The following is a 16,164-nucleotide window of genomic DNA, read 5'->3' on the forward strand; positions in this document are numbered from 1 at the left end:
AAGTGAGTGAGAGGATGACACGAGGGAGCGGCAAGGCGTGAGCGCTGTCTGCGAGGTACACACGACCTCCAGGACCATGGGTCGAGGTCTGGTCCGTCCGATTTTATTTTGAAATTAGGTCTAGTGCTGCTGGCAGTATATCGCAGCTGGTCGACTGTTGACCGACAGTAAAGTTTACACCTGTAAACAGGTGTCACATTTACAATATAATTTAATTAAAACTTGTGTGAACTGGGGACGTGATTGGAACAGCTTTACTATTTTCTTCATATTATTTGCTGGACACAATTCCTTTTACCCAAAGAATAGAACTGACATGGTAGAGGAGGTCGTTTTGCTGTTTCCTCCTGTACATCAGTTGGGTTCGAAGGTCAACTATTTTCAGCCACAGATCCTGGCACTTTGTTTTTGGTTGGAAATTGCGGTTGTTTCTTGTTGACCAGCGATCCAGGTTATGTTTCCTAATTTGCCCAAACCTACACCTGATGCATCGAAGATGGTTTCTCCCACACGCTGGAATGTTTCAGACCATTTTGTATTTGCACTTTCTCTATGTAGTAGCAGAACAAAAATAAAATTGAAAGGTAACAAAAAGAGCATCACAGTTGTGTTTTCTGCAGACACTAGCAAGAGCACACGTTCAGTATGGTTATTCATTTCTTCCCTGTGATCTTTCTTCATCCATTTCGTGTTAGATAGACATTAAAGGCTAACCCCGAGTGCAACATTTTTTTCTTTATGATCTAGTTAAGGTCTTTAAAAATAATAATTCCCCAAATACAAGTGCATAATTATGCTTAATTTTCAAGCTATTGGCATCCAAACATCGGCATTCTCACCTGCAGCGAGGAAAGCAGAAGAAAATTATTCTCTACACTGGAGAGTTCTGTTGCTTGTATGCGGTATTTGTAACCAAGGGTGGATCAGTTCAGCAAATCTGTGATGTCTTGGGGCAAGATGAAGAAATATCTTGAAGAAATATCGTGTTCAAGAAATGATTTTTTGCGCAAAAATGAAATAACTGATTGTGGAATGTGGTTTTACAGATTTCAACTTTATTGTATTCTTATTGCTTCTCTGTTACTAAGTGAGCCCGTGTAAATTAATTTTTCCATGTGACTTGTAATAATGATTTTTTTACCATGAACAAATAAAACATTATAAAAATTTGATACATATTTATCGATGCAAAAACTTATTTAGTTGCATGCAAAATGTATTATTTATTTACGTGTTCCCATTTAAGCTTCTCATACGTTTGTCATCCTCAATTCTTTTCTTAGCTATTTCGAGGAGAACCATCAATGATGTCCTCACATTGTTGTTTTTAGCAATGTGCTGGACAAGGATACGACTGATGATGTGTTTGTCTCTGTGTCACCATGATTGTGTAGAAAGCGTCGATGTACATCTGGTGCTTTGATATTTCAGCTATTTACCAACGATTGTAGTTGGTTTTAACAACAGTTGGCAATGCTGTAGGAAGAAGACCTCTTCGTTTTACTGAAAGTCCAAGACTTGCTTGAACTGTACAAATAACTGGATAACAATTGATTTTAAAATGTTTTGAGCAAATTCTTGATTAAAGGGTGGGGAAGAAGTTCACACGGCACGTTTAAACAAATCAGAGTTTGAACAAAAACACTGGTGTTTGTAGGAAATGACAATGAGTACAAACTAACTCCATCTGAGTGTCGATGAGGACATTCAGCAGCGACACATTGTGTCCTGGTCTGTTTTCTTTTCTCGAGAATTGAAGCACACTATATTTTTAGAAATACCGACTTTTCGTCACTTCCTGTTTTCTTGACAAATCCAGGCGTGATTAAGAGAAAAACATTCATAAAATATTCCTCATGAATCGACCAACCAACTAAAGGGTTCACTTTCTGGGTACCTTTTTTTTTACCCGAGTTTGGAGTGCCTACAGATCATGAATGAATTAATCTCTATAGAATTTTTCTGTCCTGAACCTATTTCGCGGCTATGTTTGAACTAAGGTTTCCAGCACCTATCTATAAAGAAAGAAATTTGTATCGATGTTAATCTCTGATCTCTCGGAACCAGGTTCAGACCTGGAAAGAAATATTGGCAGCTGACGTGGACAGATCGGATCCAAACCGTTCTCCGTTACGAAGGGAGGATGGTGGGTTACAGCGATGATGGGGAATGAGGAAACGTGGGCGGATTTGAAAGGCCACACAAATTATTACATTCTCTTCCTCCCTGGGCGCTAGAAAGCGATTAATACCGATTAACAGGTCGAAGAGGTCATGCTTTTGCACTTGCTGCTTTAACCTTGACTCCTTTCCGCCCTGTTGACCTTCATTCCGTTTTGCCCTACAGTCGAAAGCAGGTTGTTTTTGTTTACTGCAAGTTAGCAACCCCTGTTTTTGTAAGTGGGACTTGTTCATTATGTGTTTTGTGTCTGTGCGCTCGATCGTGTGTGTGTCCGTTTGTGCGACTGCTTGTCTGCTTTAAAGAACGGATGATAAGGGGCGGATTTCTGAGGCAAGGGGGGACATCTGAGCCCATGACACCAGCAAATGTATTTATAGTGTTCGGCTAACCTTTCATTTCATTGTTTTATTAAGAAATTTCAGACAAGCGTCTTGGGAGAAACAGCAAAAAACTACCGTGTGTCAGCCTTTACAAAATGTCACTTGCGTAACCTATCACCACATCACGAAGGACAGGTAAAGCTAGAATGCATTATTAAATCCGTCCACGCATACCAGACACACCATCTGCTATGCTAGAAAACGATCTTCACTGAAAAGAAAAATTTTTTACTTTGCTTTCAGCCAGCAAAATGCTGCGGAATTATTACTTTTATTGGAGGTGTGAGAAGGTGATTTAAGCCCACACGAAAAAACGATAAAAAATAATGAAGTTTAGGTTTACACGACATCGGAGACCCGCTTGGGATGAGCTGAGGGTAGGATGGAGGTGTGATTGGCCTCTTCCCTCTCTCACGTATTTTGTCGATGGAAGAAAAAGGACGATGATGTTTGTTATAACATCAGAAATGGAAAAAATGACGACAACAAAAATGAAATTGTATCACCGATGACAACAACATCTACAACGAAGTCAGTATTAATGGGGACGACGACGACAATAACAACATCACGAGCGCCATTAGAGTGAGGACCTGGTACACGTAGCCAAAGGGTTGCTGGCGACGCAACATGGCGTCAGCTTTCCACCGCATTAACGCCGGCTGCTGCTGCTGCTGCAGGCCCGACGCACGCCAGACCTCCGCACGCATCGTCGTGTCGCGTTTGACGGTCACAAAACGTGAGCCGCCGTCACGTGCGGCGTAAACTTGAACTTCCCTTTCACTGCATTCCGCATCCTGGAACAAGCCAGCCGGATTTCCCCCGCTCCTCCCATCCCAACCTTCCCCAGCACGCACACTCCCCCCTCACCTCATCATCCCACCTCCCACTATTTCTTGTTCAATGCCTACCTCCTCCCTTCTTTCTGGCTACTGCGCTGCGCGTCTGCCGCTCATGGAGCCGCACGCAGCGTTCTTTTCTGCTTGTCTCGCCGCACCGCCGTGCCGCGCCGCGTCACCCAAATCCGCGAAGGACCAGCAACATCTGAACGCTGGCTGCTGGCTCCCACATCACTAAAGGGCGTTGCATCGCATATTCGAGGCGGAGGGGGAGGAGAGGAGGGTGGACCTGGGATGGGGTAGGTAGGGTGGGTTAGGAAACTGCAATTGACCGCGTCACAATTAGCCTTGTGGTCGCTTCGAGGTTACAGCACGTGCAGCTGTTGAGGGCTGGGTACTTTTTTAAAAATATTTTTTCCACCAATTACGTAACAGCGTGGGGCGGCCGCAGCGGGCCAGCCGAGGGCCCATACGGTACGATGTCCATGCCGCAGTGAGGCAAGGGCTGTCTACAAGCGGTCATCAGTCGTGCCGCACACACGTGCCGCACAGTTCCTGCAGTTGTCGTGACGGTGAGGCGGCGTTTGACACTTGTCGCCACTCTGGACATGGTGGTGGAACTTCTTAAAAAGTGACCCCAGCGCACAGACACGACCATCGATAGTCCCTGGTCTGTCTGGATGGGTTGCTGCGACTGTTGCAGACGACGGTCAAGCTTCAGGTGTTTGAAGAAGACGCGAAAGTAGTCGAGGGACGTCAGGAGCTGGCTGTTGTCGTCCAGTGTTTAGACTTACCCATCTCTACCTCCAGCCACAATCACGTGGGCTTCCAGCTTCTGCAAGGGACATATAGCATCCAATGTCTTGTTCTTTCGGACCAATTCCTGAGTGACGCCGAACGTCCACACTGAGCATGCTCCAGTAAGTTCACAGTTCAAAGTTCACTAGTTTCATCGAAATTGCTATTGGCCAGTTTGTTAATATCGATAAGTTCAAATAGAAGGAATGTGGATACTACTTCTTGTAAGAAAAAAAAAGAACTAGCTATAAGAAACTTTAAGAAGCCGCAGGATTTTTAGAGACTAATATAATTGTGGTGATGATGATGATGATTGATGATGATCATCATCATGATCATGATCATAATGATTAATCTGATGATGATTTGAAATGACGCTGGATATGGTGTCAGAGATGGCACTGTTCATAGAAAATATTTAAAGAAAACGGCGATGATATTTTGAGGATGATTAGAATCTTATAATGGCATGAGAACATAACACTACGATCTCTTGCGTCTTTGTAATTCATGTGCGCGCGTATGTTTGCATCTTTCTTTATCAGTGTGTGTGTGTGTGTGTGTGTTTACCCGTGCGTAGACAGCGTGAAGTCGATGCGTTCATAGTCATTGGACCATCATCCCAAGCATCAACAGTACTCAAAACTAGATTAGCTGAATGAAAGAACGGCCTAACCTGATAACCTTTAGACAACATCTAAAGAAAGAGAAAGTAAATTTATTTCATGTGGCCCAACAATAATGGTGACAATTATAGTCAAAGTGACTGGAAGTGACTTTAGCTTTTTTGGATTCCTATTAGAGAGTTGTCTTTCCTGATCGCACGAGGGGCACGTAACCTCGATGTTGCCATACCGGACTGTGTGCGTGTACGCGCGCGCGTGCGTGTGTCCTATCCAGTAGAACATCCACGGACTCTGGCGCTGATGACGCAGCGAGTTCCCTTCCCTCCCCAATCTCCCCCTCCCTTTGTCTTCATCATGTCTATCTCTGCATCCAATTTTTGTTTTCACAATATCTTTCGTAAACTGACGGCCATTGCGTAATGCCGCAAACGTTGCTGAACTTGAACTTGACTCCAAGCGTTGGTGCAATGTCGCCGCCTCCGTTCCTGCTGCTGCTGCTGCTGGTTCTGGGTGTCGTGATTGTCGTCACAACGCTGAGTAATGTTGCCCTTTGCGTAAATAACAAGGATGTGAGGGGAGGACAAGGATTAATATCACTCAGCTGGAAGTCGTTTACCCAACACGAGGGCATCTATGTAGGACGGACAGTTTCGTGTGCTTGCGGAATGATTGGACAACGATGACGACAACGATGACGATGACGATGAAAAAAAAATTATAATTTGACGTCAGATGCATTTGAAACGTGGAAGATGATGATGTTGATGATCTTCGTCGTCGCCATTGTCGTTGACAATCGAGTCTTCATAGCCTTTGTTATCGTCATCGTCGTTGATGCCGTCGACGTCATTGACTTTGTGAACATAATCCTCACCGGCTGCCATCTCCATAATTGTTTTCATTATCAACATCTTTTTTATCATTGTTATCAACGCCGTCATTTTCGTCGTTATTTCATCGTCGTCATCATCATGGTCGTCGTCCTCGTTGTAGTCATAGCTGTCGTCATTATCTTCTTCATTATTACCACAACTTGCCTAATCAGGGTCAGAGGCGACGGCGAATCGGAACCAAGTCTGAGTGCTTGTATACTCGGCGCCTGTCAGCAGTTAGCTGGGACACCACGTGCTCCTACAATTCGTCATTTGCCGCAGTGTTGGTCTCCACCTATAAAATAAATTTTAAAAAAGCCTCTGAGAAGAAGGTCAAAGGTCGTGAGAAAAACTTTAGAGAGAGAAATATCAAGCGAAGAGCAGTTGAGTGAGACCACCGCCCTCTTGCCCCCCAACCCTCAAAGCGTGTCACTTGCGGTACAGACGAACCCAGGGGAACGAATGACACACACACTCACACACTAATTGCATGAATACCAAGATAATGACAGGTCGACTGTACCTCACACTCTACTGCTTGAACTAGACAAGCTCAGGTAAGGCCAGTCGCCAGTGTGCTGTGAGACACCCGACACCATCATCATCATCATCGTCGTCGTCAGTCAATCGTCATCGTCGATAATTCAAATGGCTTGGTTTTGTGCTTCAGGGTTTTTTGGATAATGATATAAACCAGCTGTTACTGTTTTTAATGAGTTGTGATCCGCCGACGGCATCTCTGCCTTCGCTTTATCCTAAATTCATGTGCGGTAATTATAAATGCTTTAATACTCTCAGAAGCAGAAAATAAACATGGAAAAAGTCACATCATTCAAGAACGAGGCTGGTCAGCATAATTACCCTTGACCTGTCTCTAGAAGCTAGTCTATTAGAGGTTTGGATCGAAACTACTAAAAATATGTTTTAAGTAAAAAAATGTGAATTGTTTCTATAGCGACAGACGACATTATAAGGGAGATCAGTCATTCAGTCTGAAAACCACACTTCTCACATAGTGACCTATTTGTTTAGCGATGGCGTGGGAGTTCCACCCAGCTCTTTGTCTTTTTATATAGCACTGTCTCATGGTTACTTTTATTCAATCTGTGTGTAAATTTATTCAAGTTTTGCAGGAGGAAGTTGTGTGGGTGAACTGCTAGTTGTGTATAATTCAGTTTCCTCTTACCTTCAAGGGGTGAAAATAAAAATGTTTGATGTCTGGTAATTTTGGTCGTTGAACATGTAAAGCGGCGGCTCTATTTTATTACAGTAGAATTGACATTGTATTGCTGTATAAACATTAAAAATATACCTCATATGCCATTAATAGTGCAAAAGTGACCTAAAGTGTACATCACTACAACAAAAGACACATCGCCATTAAAAATAATCCTTTTCCTCGCACGACCACATAATATTATGAATCATGATAAAGAGAAAACGATGATTGAACATTTGAGCTAATTATGGGTCATTTCAATATGATCAATAATGCTGTGATGTTTACAAAAGCTTACGTGTGTGTTTGCGAATATTATCGCGTTTTTATATCGATTTTTCCTTGTTCAAAATGTAATCAAAAATCTTGCAAACAATACTTATCAATGCGATCTATGTATAGTTACCAGGTAAATATATACATCATCATTTTTATTTTTATGAATTGCTTGAAAGTGTGACAGAGAGTGATAGTAGTATTCATCCAATACCAATCAAAACCATTTATCCCTTTTTTAAAATCTAGTTTTGTTATTAAAGTTTAAAACGCAATTCTCATTTAAAGGTTTTAGTCTGTTTTTGTTGATTCAGGACAATACCACATCTTCCCGAAGATAGGCGACCACAGATGCCTATTCAGCATTCAACATCAAGCCAAGATGGCGACTGCTATATCTCCCATACTTCCTACATCATCTCCGCGCTGCCGACAGCGCCTGCAGGTCACCACGTCAGCAGACTGACCTCTGACCCATTCATGGAGTCATGGGGACGCTACGCGCCTGTGAAGCAGGAGCTACGGGACGAAAATGATGCGACAACTCTCGGTTCCAAAGAGTTACGGGACATGTCGACTCGACTCTCCTCTCCCTCCGTCAAAACTCAGCGCCGAACTTCGACCGCACACCTGCACGTGCCGGGTCAAGGTCATCTTGGCTTACACGTGGCAGGCGCGTGGGGGTTAAGACACCACCCGTACGGAGGTCGCCGCGAGGTCACCCTTTCACACCCTGAGGTCACTCATCTCAACCCCTACTCACAGCAAGAGATCCGGCGAAGCCCCGACTGCTATCCAGACATGACAGAAAGCCCTGTCCAAACCTTGAACGTCCCACATTTCAGCGGTCAGTATGACAGCGGAGGTCAGCAGCACCCGTCTCCTCCTGATCGTTGCCCCCAATCTCAGAGTAGTCCTTACCTCCATCGAAGCATGTCCGAAGATGACGAGAGTGGTCAGGATGACAACGACTACAGCGACAACACCAGCGGGTCTATGCACAACAGCAAGATTAGCAATGATGATGGTGATGACGGCCCAACGAACCTGGAGACGCGGAACGGCTTCCGGTTTTCCGCCCCCCAGTCCGATTTGTCCCCTGTAGGTGCAGTAAGTCAGCCGAGAGCCAAGCGGGAGTTTGTGCCCGACCACAAGAAAGACGCCACCTACTGGAACAAGCGGCTCAAGAACAACGACTCGGCTCGCCGCTCGCGTATCAAGCGAAAAACGATGGAGAAAATCATGGAACACCGCATGGCGGAGCTGCAGAAGGAGAACCTAGAGCTCCGCTACGAGCTGAACGCCTTGAAACGAATGCTCGGGGATCAGCTGACATCTGACCTCAAACCCCCAAAGCCGTCCTCGTCTTTGATGGCCTCTTCGCCATCTTCCTCCTCCTCCTCTTCTTCTTCGCTGTCGTCGAATTCTCCTTTCTGTTTGTTAACTGCCAGCAGTGAGTCCGGCTACGAGGATCACTCCAACAGCTCGTCCGCTATGGAAGCCGCTGAGGAATCAGGAACGAAACACAATGGTTATAACTTTCCCATACCTGTCTCCCCCCAGGCGCCCGCCGTTACCAAAGGAATGTCTACCTCACCGAGTTTCCCAGACGAGATAGAATTTTCGAAAAAGAGTGTCGCGGTTGACGAGACAATGATGTACAGACCCCCCTTGCATGTTCAAAGCCGCGGTTTCAGCAACCAGACTGGCTCTGGTCGAAATCAGGAAATCGTTCCGAACACCCCATTCTTGTCTGTGCAGCGCGTCCATGACGTCACCATCAACCGTTCCTCGCTGTCTGACTCTGGCACCGATTCGTCCCCCTCTCGCAGCCCCTGCAGGTCTGAGGGGAGCCCCGACAGCAGCAGCAACAGCAGCAGCGGGCTTTTTCAGACCAGTGAGGAGAAAGGAAGCAGAGGCATCCTGGGAAACACCAAGAGCTGGGAAAAATGCGTGGACATGGACCTCCTGCAGAAGATCCCGCTCAAGTTTCGCATCAAACGCGGGCTGCAGCCAATAGCTACCGACAGTCAGTTGTCACGCGACGACCTGAAGTGACGGCGATGGCTTGACCCTGTCAGGTGTTTCCAGTTCATTTTCCTGTCGCGTGTCGTGTAAAACACCCACGCGCTTGTTAATTTTCAGCATTACACTCCCCCAACCCTCCTCAGTTGACTGCGCCACTAAGGGTAAATTACATTCCTTCTGGACTATAGTGGAACACTTGACACATTCGTCATCAACGAGTATTTTGTTTCTTTCAAGTGAAAATCTCTAGATGCCATTTGAAAGACTCAGGCCCAGTAATTTTATAGCGATCAAAGAAGTGGTCAGCACAATGAAGACCAAAGTGCCTCTTCTTGACCCATCCTTTCTTCACCTCACCCCTCCCTCGCACAAAAAAATGAGGTATATTTATTTTGGTATGGTGTTTGTGACCATTACCCCCAATTTGCTCCAATCGGAGCTGTAGTGTCAGCCTGGTCCTACTAAGTCGACCTACTTCAGGGACAAACCGTCACATCACATATACAAGATGAGGATGCTTTGATGGCATCTGATTTCATTCAATGTAAATATGCTTTGATGTAACAATGTACATATACTTTGGTCTCTTTATTCCCAAAGAAGACCTTTGGCTTTGTAAAGTGCTCTTGCACTTGGGTAAAGTGCTTCATGCACTTGATAAGGTGCTCGTGCAAAAATAGGAACTTTCTTTAGCAGCTTTACCTGCAATTCAACGGTTCTAGAGACAAGACAGTTGCAGCTGTGTGAGATGCCAAGACAAGGACTGAGCTGGTACCAATTTTTTGTATCTGGCCTTTAAATGAATAAGTATAAACTAGGTGTGTTTACCCTGTAAATGTCGGGTGTGTACTCTGTAAAAGTCACATTGCGCCATAGCACTGGAGGTGAGCGAAAGAAGCAACCAACTCCTTCCTTTGTGAAAATATTGAGATGGAAGCGAACAGAGACAAGGTCCCTATTGAAACTTGGACTCAATACGGTTTCAAACATTTGATGTCATCGTTTTGTTATTTGTTTCAGGAAGAATATAGCAACGTTTATATAACTGATCATATGAGGTATTGTAACAAGTAAATATTCTGTAACAGTCTTTTCATTGTGCGTTTGACCGCGTTAACAGTAATAGTGGAAATTAATCCTTTACCAGGGTTGTCCATGGGACATATTTTTCTATCCCGTCCCATCCCGTCCCATGGCAATTTATGCCTGTCCCATCCCGTCCCATCCCACGGGATGTTTCCCATGGGATTCCCATGGTATTAACAATCCTATGGACAACACTGAAAACCACTTTTCGGCTTTTGTTCTATAATTCCTGCTACTTCACATACAATAGATGATTCAGAGGAAAGATTTAAATCCTTGATGAATGAAATAACAGTAAATTTATTTTGCAATATCAAGTATCGACTACCATGGGAAATACAAATGTGTGCTGTCCCATCCCATCCCGTCCCCTGGGACGTTTCCCATGGGATTCCCATTCCTATGGACAACACTGTCCTTTACTCCTACACATACAGAAACAAAAAGAACATCCCAAATATTGAAAAAAAACAAAACCAACTCCATACAGATTTTTGCAGACTGGTAGGTAACCATCTTGTGATTCTGTGGGTAAAATTAGGAAGAGGTCAGAGGTGAGGTCTTGTAGGGAAAAAAGGGTTCAGCTAGATGTAAACGCTCTTGTTTGGCCACTGTCTTTAGCAACGAGTCTCTAAACTCAGTAACCGTTGTGGCCAACATATGAAGAGCATGGAATGTAGGAAGTTGAGACAACCACTCTCTGTACGATGTTTCTTGCCTCCCCTGATAAATCAGTTTCGTGGACGGGGAACGTTTTACAGCCACAGCCTAGAAAAAAAAATGATCTTCTCCAAAACAGGAATATATGACTCAGTGACAGAAGTCATCTACACGTCAAAGATCATGACTTCTATCTTGATAGAATTAAAATAAACAGTTTTAATGCGGCATTGTTTTCAACCTTGTCAAACGATGGAACCGTCCGTAGGTGGCGGTTGTGAAACGTCCAGTAATATGTTACAACGTGTTAAAACAAGAGAACGGGTTATGGCATTGCCTGCCAACGATCGAATCTTTGGAATCGAAATATTTTTGTAAGTCTTTCTTCCCTTTCACTCACCAGCCACAAGAGGAATGTTCTTTACGATCACTAGTCAAGGTAGACAAGCGCGTAAAGTGATATAAACACCACGCGCGCTTATATCCCTTGATTTTCCTCAGAAGTTTGTGGGTAGAGATCGCGGCCTTAATGATTTTAACTGTCCCATCGTGCCTCCAGTTTGTTGTTTTTTTCTAGAAAAGCGTTACCATGAGCACAAATTTTATACTATGTGACCTTTAAATCACGACTATTAAAATTACTTATGTTGAAATATTAAAATATATATATTGGAATATTAAAGTATATTAGAATATTAAAATGTATCAGAATATTGAAATGTATGAAAATATTTAAATATTTTGGAATATTGAAAAATGTGTGTAAGTTTGTTAGTCTTGTCTCTCGTGAAAAATACACAGTATAATAAATGTGCAAAGGTGCACAAAAGTAGTGCTAAATAATTGTAAACTGAACTTTTTTTGTTTTTATTATAATTTTGCCATTTAAAAAAATTGTCTTTAATATTAGAAAATGAACTCATTACATCGAGTTATAAAAACGTTTGTATAGCCCTCAGCAATAGAGCTGAAATTATACTAAAACCGTTAAACAAATTCTTCCCAAATGTTTGAGATTTCTTGCTGTGATGTTTAACATTTGATACAGCTGCATCAGTGTATAAATTCTATTGTTGTTGTTACTAGCAACTTGTGATGGAATCTGTATTTGCTCTTACTTGTATGTAATGTCTGGTGATATTTAGCTATTGTCTATCTGACTGTCAGTGTCCAGGACTTCCTCGATGAAGACCCAATAAAAAAAAACACGCAAGACTTAAATTTCTTTGCTTTAGTTCTAGAAGGTTTTATTTACTCAGAATTTGTTTTATTAAATATTTTATGAAATGTGTTTGAACAGAAACATAATGTTGGTATACATCAGACACTGAGAAAGCGCTAAATGCAAGTGATAATGTGACCCAACAGGGTACAATTTATTTTAAAGCCATGTTGAGAGTAAATGCATAATGAACATAAAATACAGTTCTACATCGCAGTCTGTAAGCTCCCACCTGTTCCCCAGTATGTTGGAAAGTTTTTTCTATAAATAGCTTCTTCACAAACATTTTCCTATATCTGAGTTTTCTATATCTGTTTACTCTACCTAAAACGACCAGAACTAAAACCCTAACAATTTTTAAGAGCTGCGCATCTGAAAGTATGTTATATAATGACAATTAATCTGTGAACATATCAGGTCATTAACTGACAGTGACAAGTGCCAACGCAATGCCACTTTTTTTTTTTTTCTTCAATTGAAGGTTACTGGCAGAAGAGGCTTGCTCAAAGTTTGTAATACAGACCTAATAGTTTAAGATCAGCATGCAGACCATTTGACCTGTTTTAATATGAAGCAGAAAACTAGTAGTCAGGCAGAACTAAAGTAAGGGTAGACACAATAACTCAAAAAGTGAAGGACTAGTAAAAAGTGAGCTCTATCCATGTTCATTGAAGTCACATTGAAGTCAACACAGACCTCAGACCCCAGGATGCTTTTCTTTAGTAAATATCACTAAACGTGGATTTCAGAACAAAGCAGTGACATTGGTCTCAGTGACAGTGGGGGATTCAAAATCTTGTCTGCATATGCGTATCAAACTGTGTAGTTCTATTTAAGTATGTATTGACCTGCAATAATTCCCCTTTTGCAGTATATGCAGTCTCTTTAATTATGCCTATATACATGCTATCTCATACTGTGTCATGTGATAGGTCATATATGCAGCCACCACTAACAAGGGATTTTAGAGAAGCGTTTGTCTCCTTGAATTTAGGAAAGTTAATCTGACTTGCCTATTATAGTTTATACAATTTCCTTGTTCATAATTTGTTACTTAGAATTTTAATGCAAGAATTAAGACAATAATTTATAGCTCCTCAAAGATATTTTGCACGTACAGTTTTTCATTGTTCCAAAAATTACTAGGTAAACACATTGGCAATGATATGTCTATCTGAGTGGTGAACCAAGAGGAAATTTATAAACAGCTCATGTGACTGAATGACCGTTTAATTACGAGTGCTCGATCGTTCATACACGTACAATGCTTGAAAAAGCAAAGAAAACATGTCCCCACAACCTGTCAGTATATATTCTATACTACAATGCAGTTGAAAATCTTAATGTCAAAGTTTTATCTGAGAAAATAAAATAATATCCTGCCTACACTAGAAAGTAAATGTCTAGCTCTGTGAAACGCGAGCATGTTCAAAACACAGTTGTCGATCTTTGACAGCTTTCGGTTGTACTAACGATTGAAGGAAGAAAATATGATTCAGAAGCCATGAGACAGGAATTTTATAGTTTTACATAAAGATATATAAGTAGGCTTTTGAAATGATCAACAGTTCCACAAATAAACATCTCACTCAACCCACCTGAAATATGCTAACTTGTAAACAATCGAGTTTCGACCGACACATGATTCGATCGTTCAATTCACGACAATGTTGTTTTATGATAGTATAAACAAGATCGTAAATACAAACACTAATTCTGATAAACTTAAAGTTAAAATATGACTATTTGTTCCCTCTCACAAACAGAATAAATAATAAACATCGTACTCGTATATAGTCACATATCAACTACCTACCAGACATGAACATTGTATCAGTGATGCTATAGGCGATAATAAACTGTTATAAACAGATAGAGAAAAAAATTACTTTCACATTACAGACGGTAGTTCTTGCATTCATAGGTATTGGGAGGTAATAATTTGAATATTGGTATAAATTTTACAGATAGTGTAGTGTTAATATTCTGTTACCGAAACTTAACGCCCGCCAAAAAAAATGTTGTGCGTAGGGGACTTCAGAAAAACAGCCACAAACTCATCTAGAATAATAAAATACACAAGAAAATGTGACACACACAAAGAATAATGCACTGACCAGCTATTTACATAAAACAAAACCTTTATTTTAGTTTAAATTAGGTGCATTAATTATAACATTTGCTATCAACATGTTTCTGAGATCGCAAACACGTAGGTTCTTTGGTAAATATCTTCAGGTAGAGTAATCCTAGAAAAAAATTACATATCAATAGAAAGAGCAATGTCTGTAGATTTCTACGATACCAAATATGATAGTGTTATGTGTACAGGTAGGGGCGCATTTTTAGGAGAAAGAAAGACAACAAGCACAGTTTTGGCCGGTAAGCGCGGAGCAGAAGTGGATTTGGCAGCCAGCGGGGCGGTGCTGTCGTCGCGGCTCGCGCTGTGCCTATATAAAGCCTCGCTCTGAGCGTGTCGGCCATTCCGCTCCTGTCGTCTGCGCTGCGTGAACTTGTCGTCGCTGGTTTACCTTGTCGACGCATCGTCGTTAACCTCGCTCTTCCTCTCACCATGGCTGATACTGCGTCCGATTCACCAGCTGCTGCCTCTGCTACAGCCCTCGGCAAGAAAGCTGCCAAGGCTAAGAAGCCAGCGAAGCCGTCCGAACACCCGAAGTACAACATCATGATTGCTGCCGCCATCGACTCTTTGAAAGAACGTGGTGGCTCGTCTCGCCAGGCCATCCTCAAGTACATCCAGTCCAACTACAAAGTGGGCGACGAGGTGGCCAAGATCAACGCTCGCTTGAAGACTGCCCTGAAAGCTGGGGTCAAGGCCGGGACCCTCAAGCAGTCCAAGGGGACTGGGGCATCTGGATCCTTCCGTTTGGGCGAGAAGAAAGTCGTCGCCGCGGTTAAGCCAAAGAAGGCCAAAAAGCCCAAGGCTGTGGTCAAGAAGCCCAAGTCGCCCAAGAAGCCTGCCGCCAAGAAACTCAAGGCTTCCCCCAAGAAGGCTGCAGCTGCCAAGAAGCCTAAAGCCGCTGCTGCCACCAAGAAACCTAAGGCTTCCCCCAAGAAGGCTGCAGCCAAGCCTAAGGCTTCAAAGCCAGCTGCAGCAAAGAAGCCCAAGGCTGCCAAACCAGCTGCCAAGAAAGCACCGAAAAGTCCGGCTAAGAAGGCAGCCAAGCCCAAGGCTTCCAAGGCTTAAGCCTCTTTTTTGACACCTATTTCCCACTCACAAAGGTCCTCTTTCTGAGGACCACACATTTTCCAGGTGAGAGCATATCTCTCCACCGAAAGTTTGCAAATGTGTTTTACCTGTGTTTCTTTTTTACTTTTCAGAAAGTTATGCAAAACTAGCCCCTTCCATCTACCTCCAAATAACAAATGGTTTAAGCACTTTTGAGCAACCTAAATTTTTTGAAGCTGTTACATTTGCTTTTCCTTTTTCTAGGACCAAGAATCTTTAGAATAGAATCAACTTGAATTAAGTTCATCATCCTCCATACAAACTTATCTTTTGGGAAAATTCATAACTTGTTTGAGTGAAATTGCCATTATATAATTTGTAGCTACCACTTCAAGTCCCTCGCACTACGATTTAAAACACCTACCTAAATGTGTAGTAGTGTTGGATAATGTTGTGGATACAGGCGATGGGTGAACAAGAGCCATGTGATCCTGCACAATGATAATTTCCTCAAATAAAAAAAAAACTGCTTTCCTAGCAAGGGTAACTAATTGTTCACTTATGCAGGATACTTACAGAGGTGAAACTAAACTGTCTAAAGCAGGGGTGGGCAATTAATTTTCCCAAGGGGCCGCATGAGAATTGGGATGGTTTTAGAGGGCCTGACTACTATAGTTAACTCCGTTTTACCCAATACTGTATATATAGTATATATACTGGTGGGCCGGTCAGACACAGGAGGCGGGCCGGCCTTTGCCCAGGTCTGGTCTAAAGTAACTACATATAG

At 42.6% G+C, this 16,164-nt stretch overlaps 1 protein-coding gene across 1 annotated transcript; it reads left to right on the forward strand.

Annotated features, from left to right (window-relative positions):
• Positions 1-14,537: 14,537 nt before the first annotated feature.
• Positions 14,538-15,713, forward strand: LOC112573922 (histone H1-delta-like). Its single transcript, XM_025254624.1, has one exon. The coding sequence runs from the start codon at positions 14,760-14,762 to the stop codon at positions 15,393-15,395; it is 636 nt and encodes a 211-aa protein (XP_025110409.1). The 5' UTR covers positions 14,538-14,759; the 3' UTR covers positions 15,396-15,713.
• Positions 15,714-16,164: the final 451 nt, after the last annotated feature.

This window comes from Pomacea canaliculata, linkage group LG10 (genome assembly GCF_003073045.1).
Source record: "Pomacea canaliculata isolate SZHN2017 linkage group LG10, ASM307304v1, whole genome shotgun sequence".
Classification (NCBI taxonomy): domain Eukaryota; kingdom Metazoa; phylum Mollusca; class Gastropoda; order Architaenioglossa; family Ampullariidae; genus Pomacea; species Pomacea canaliculata.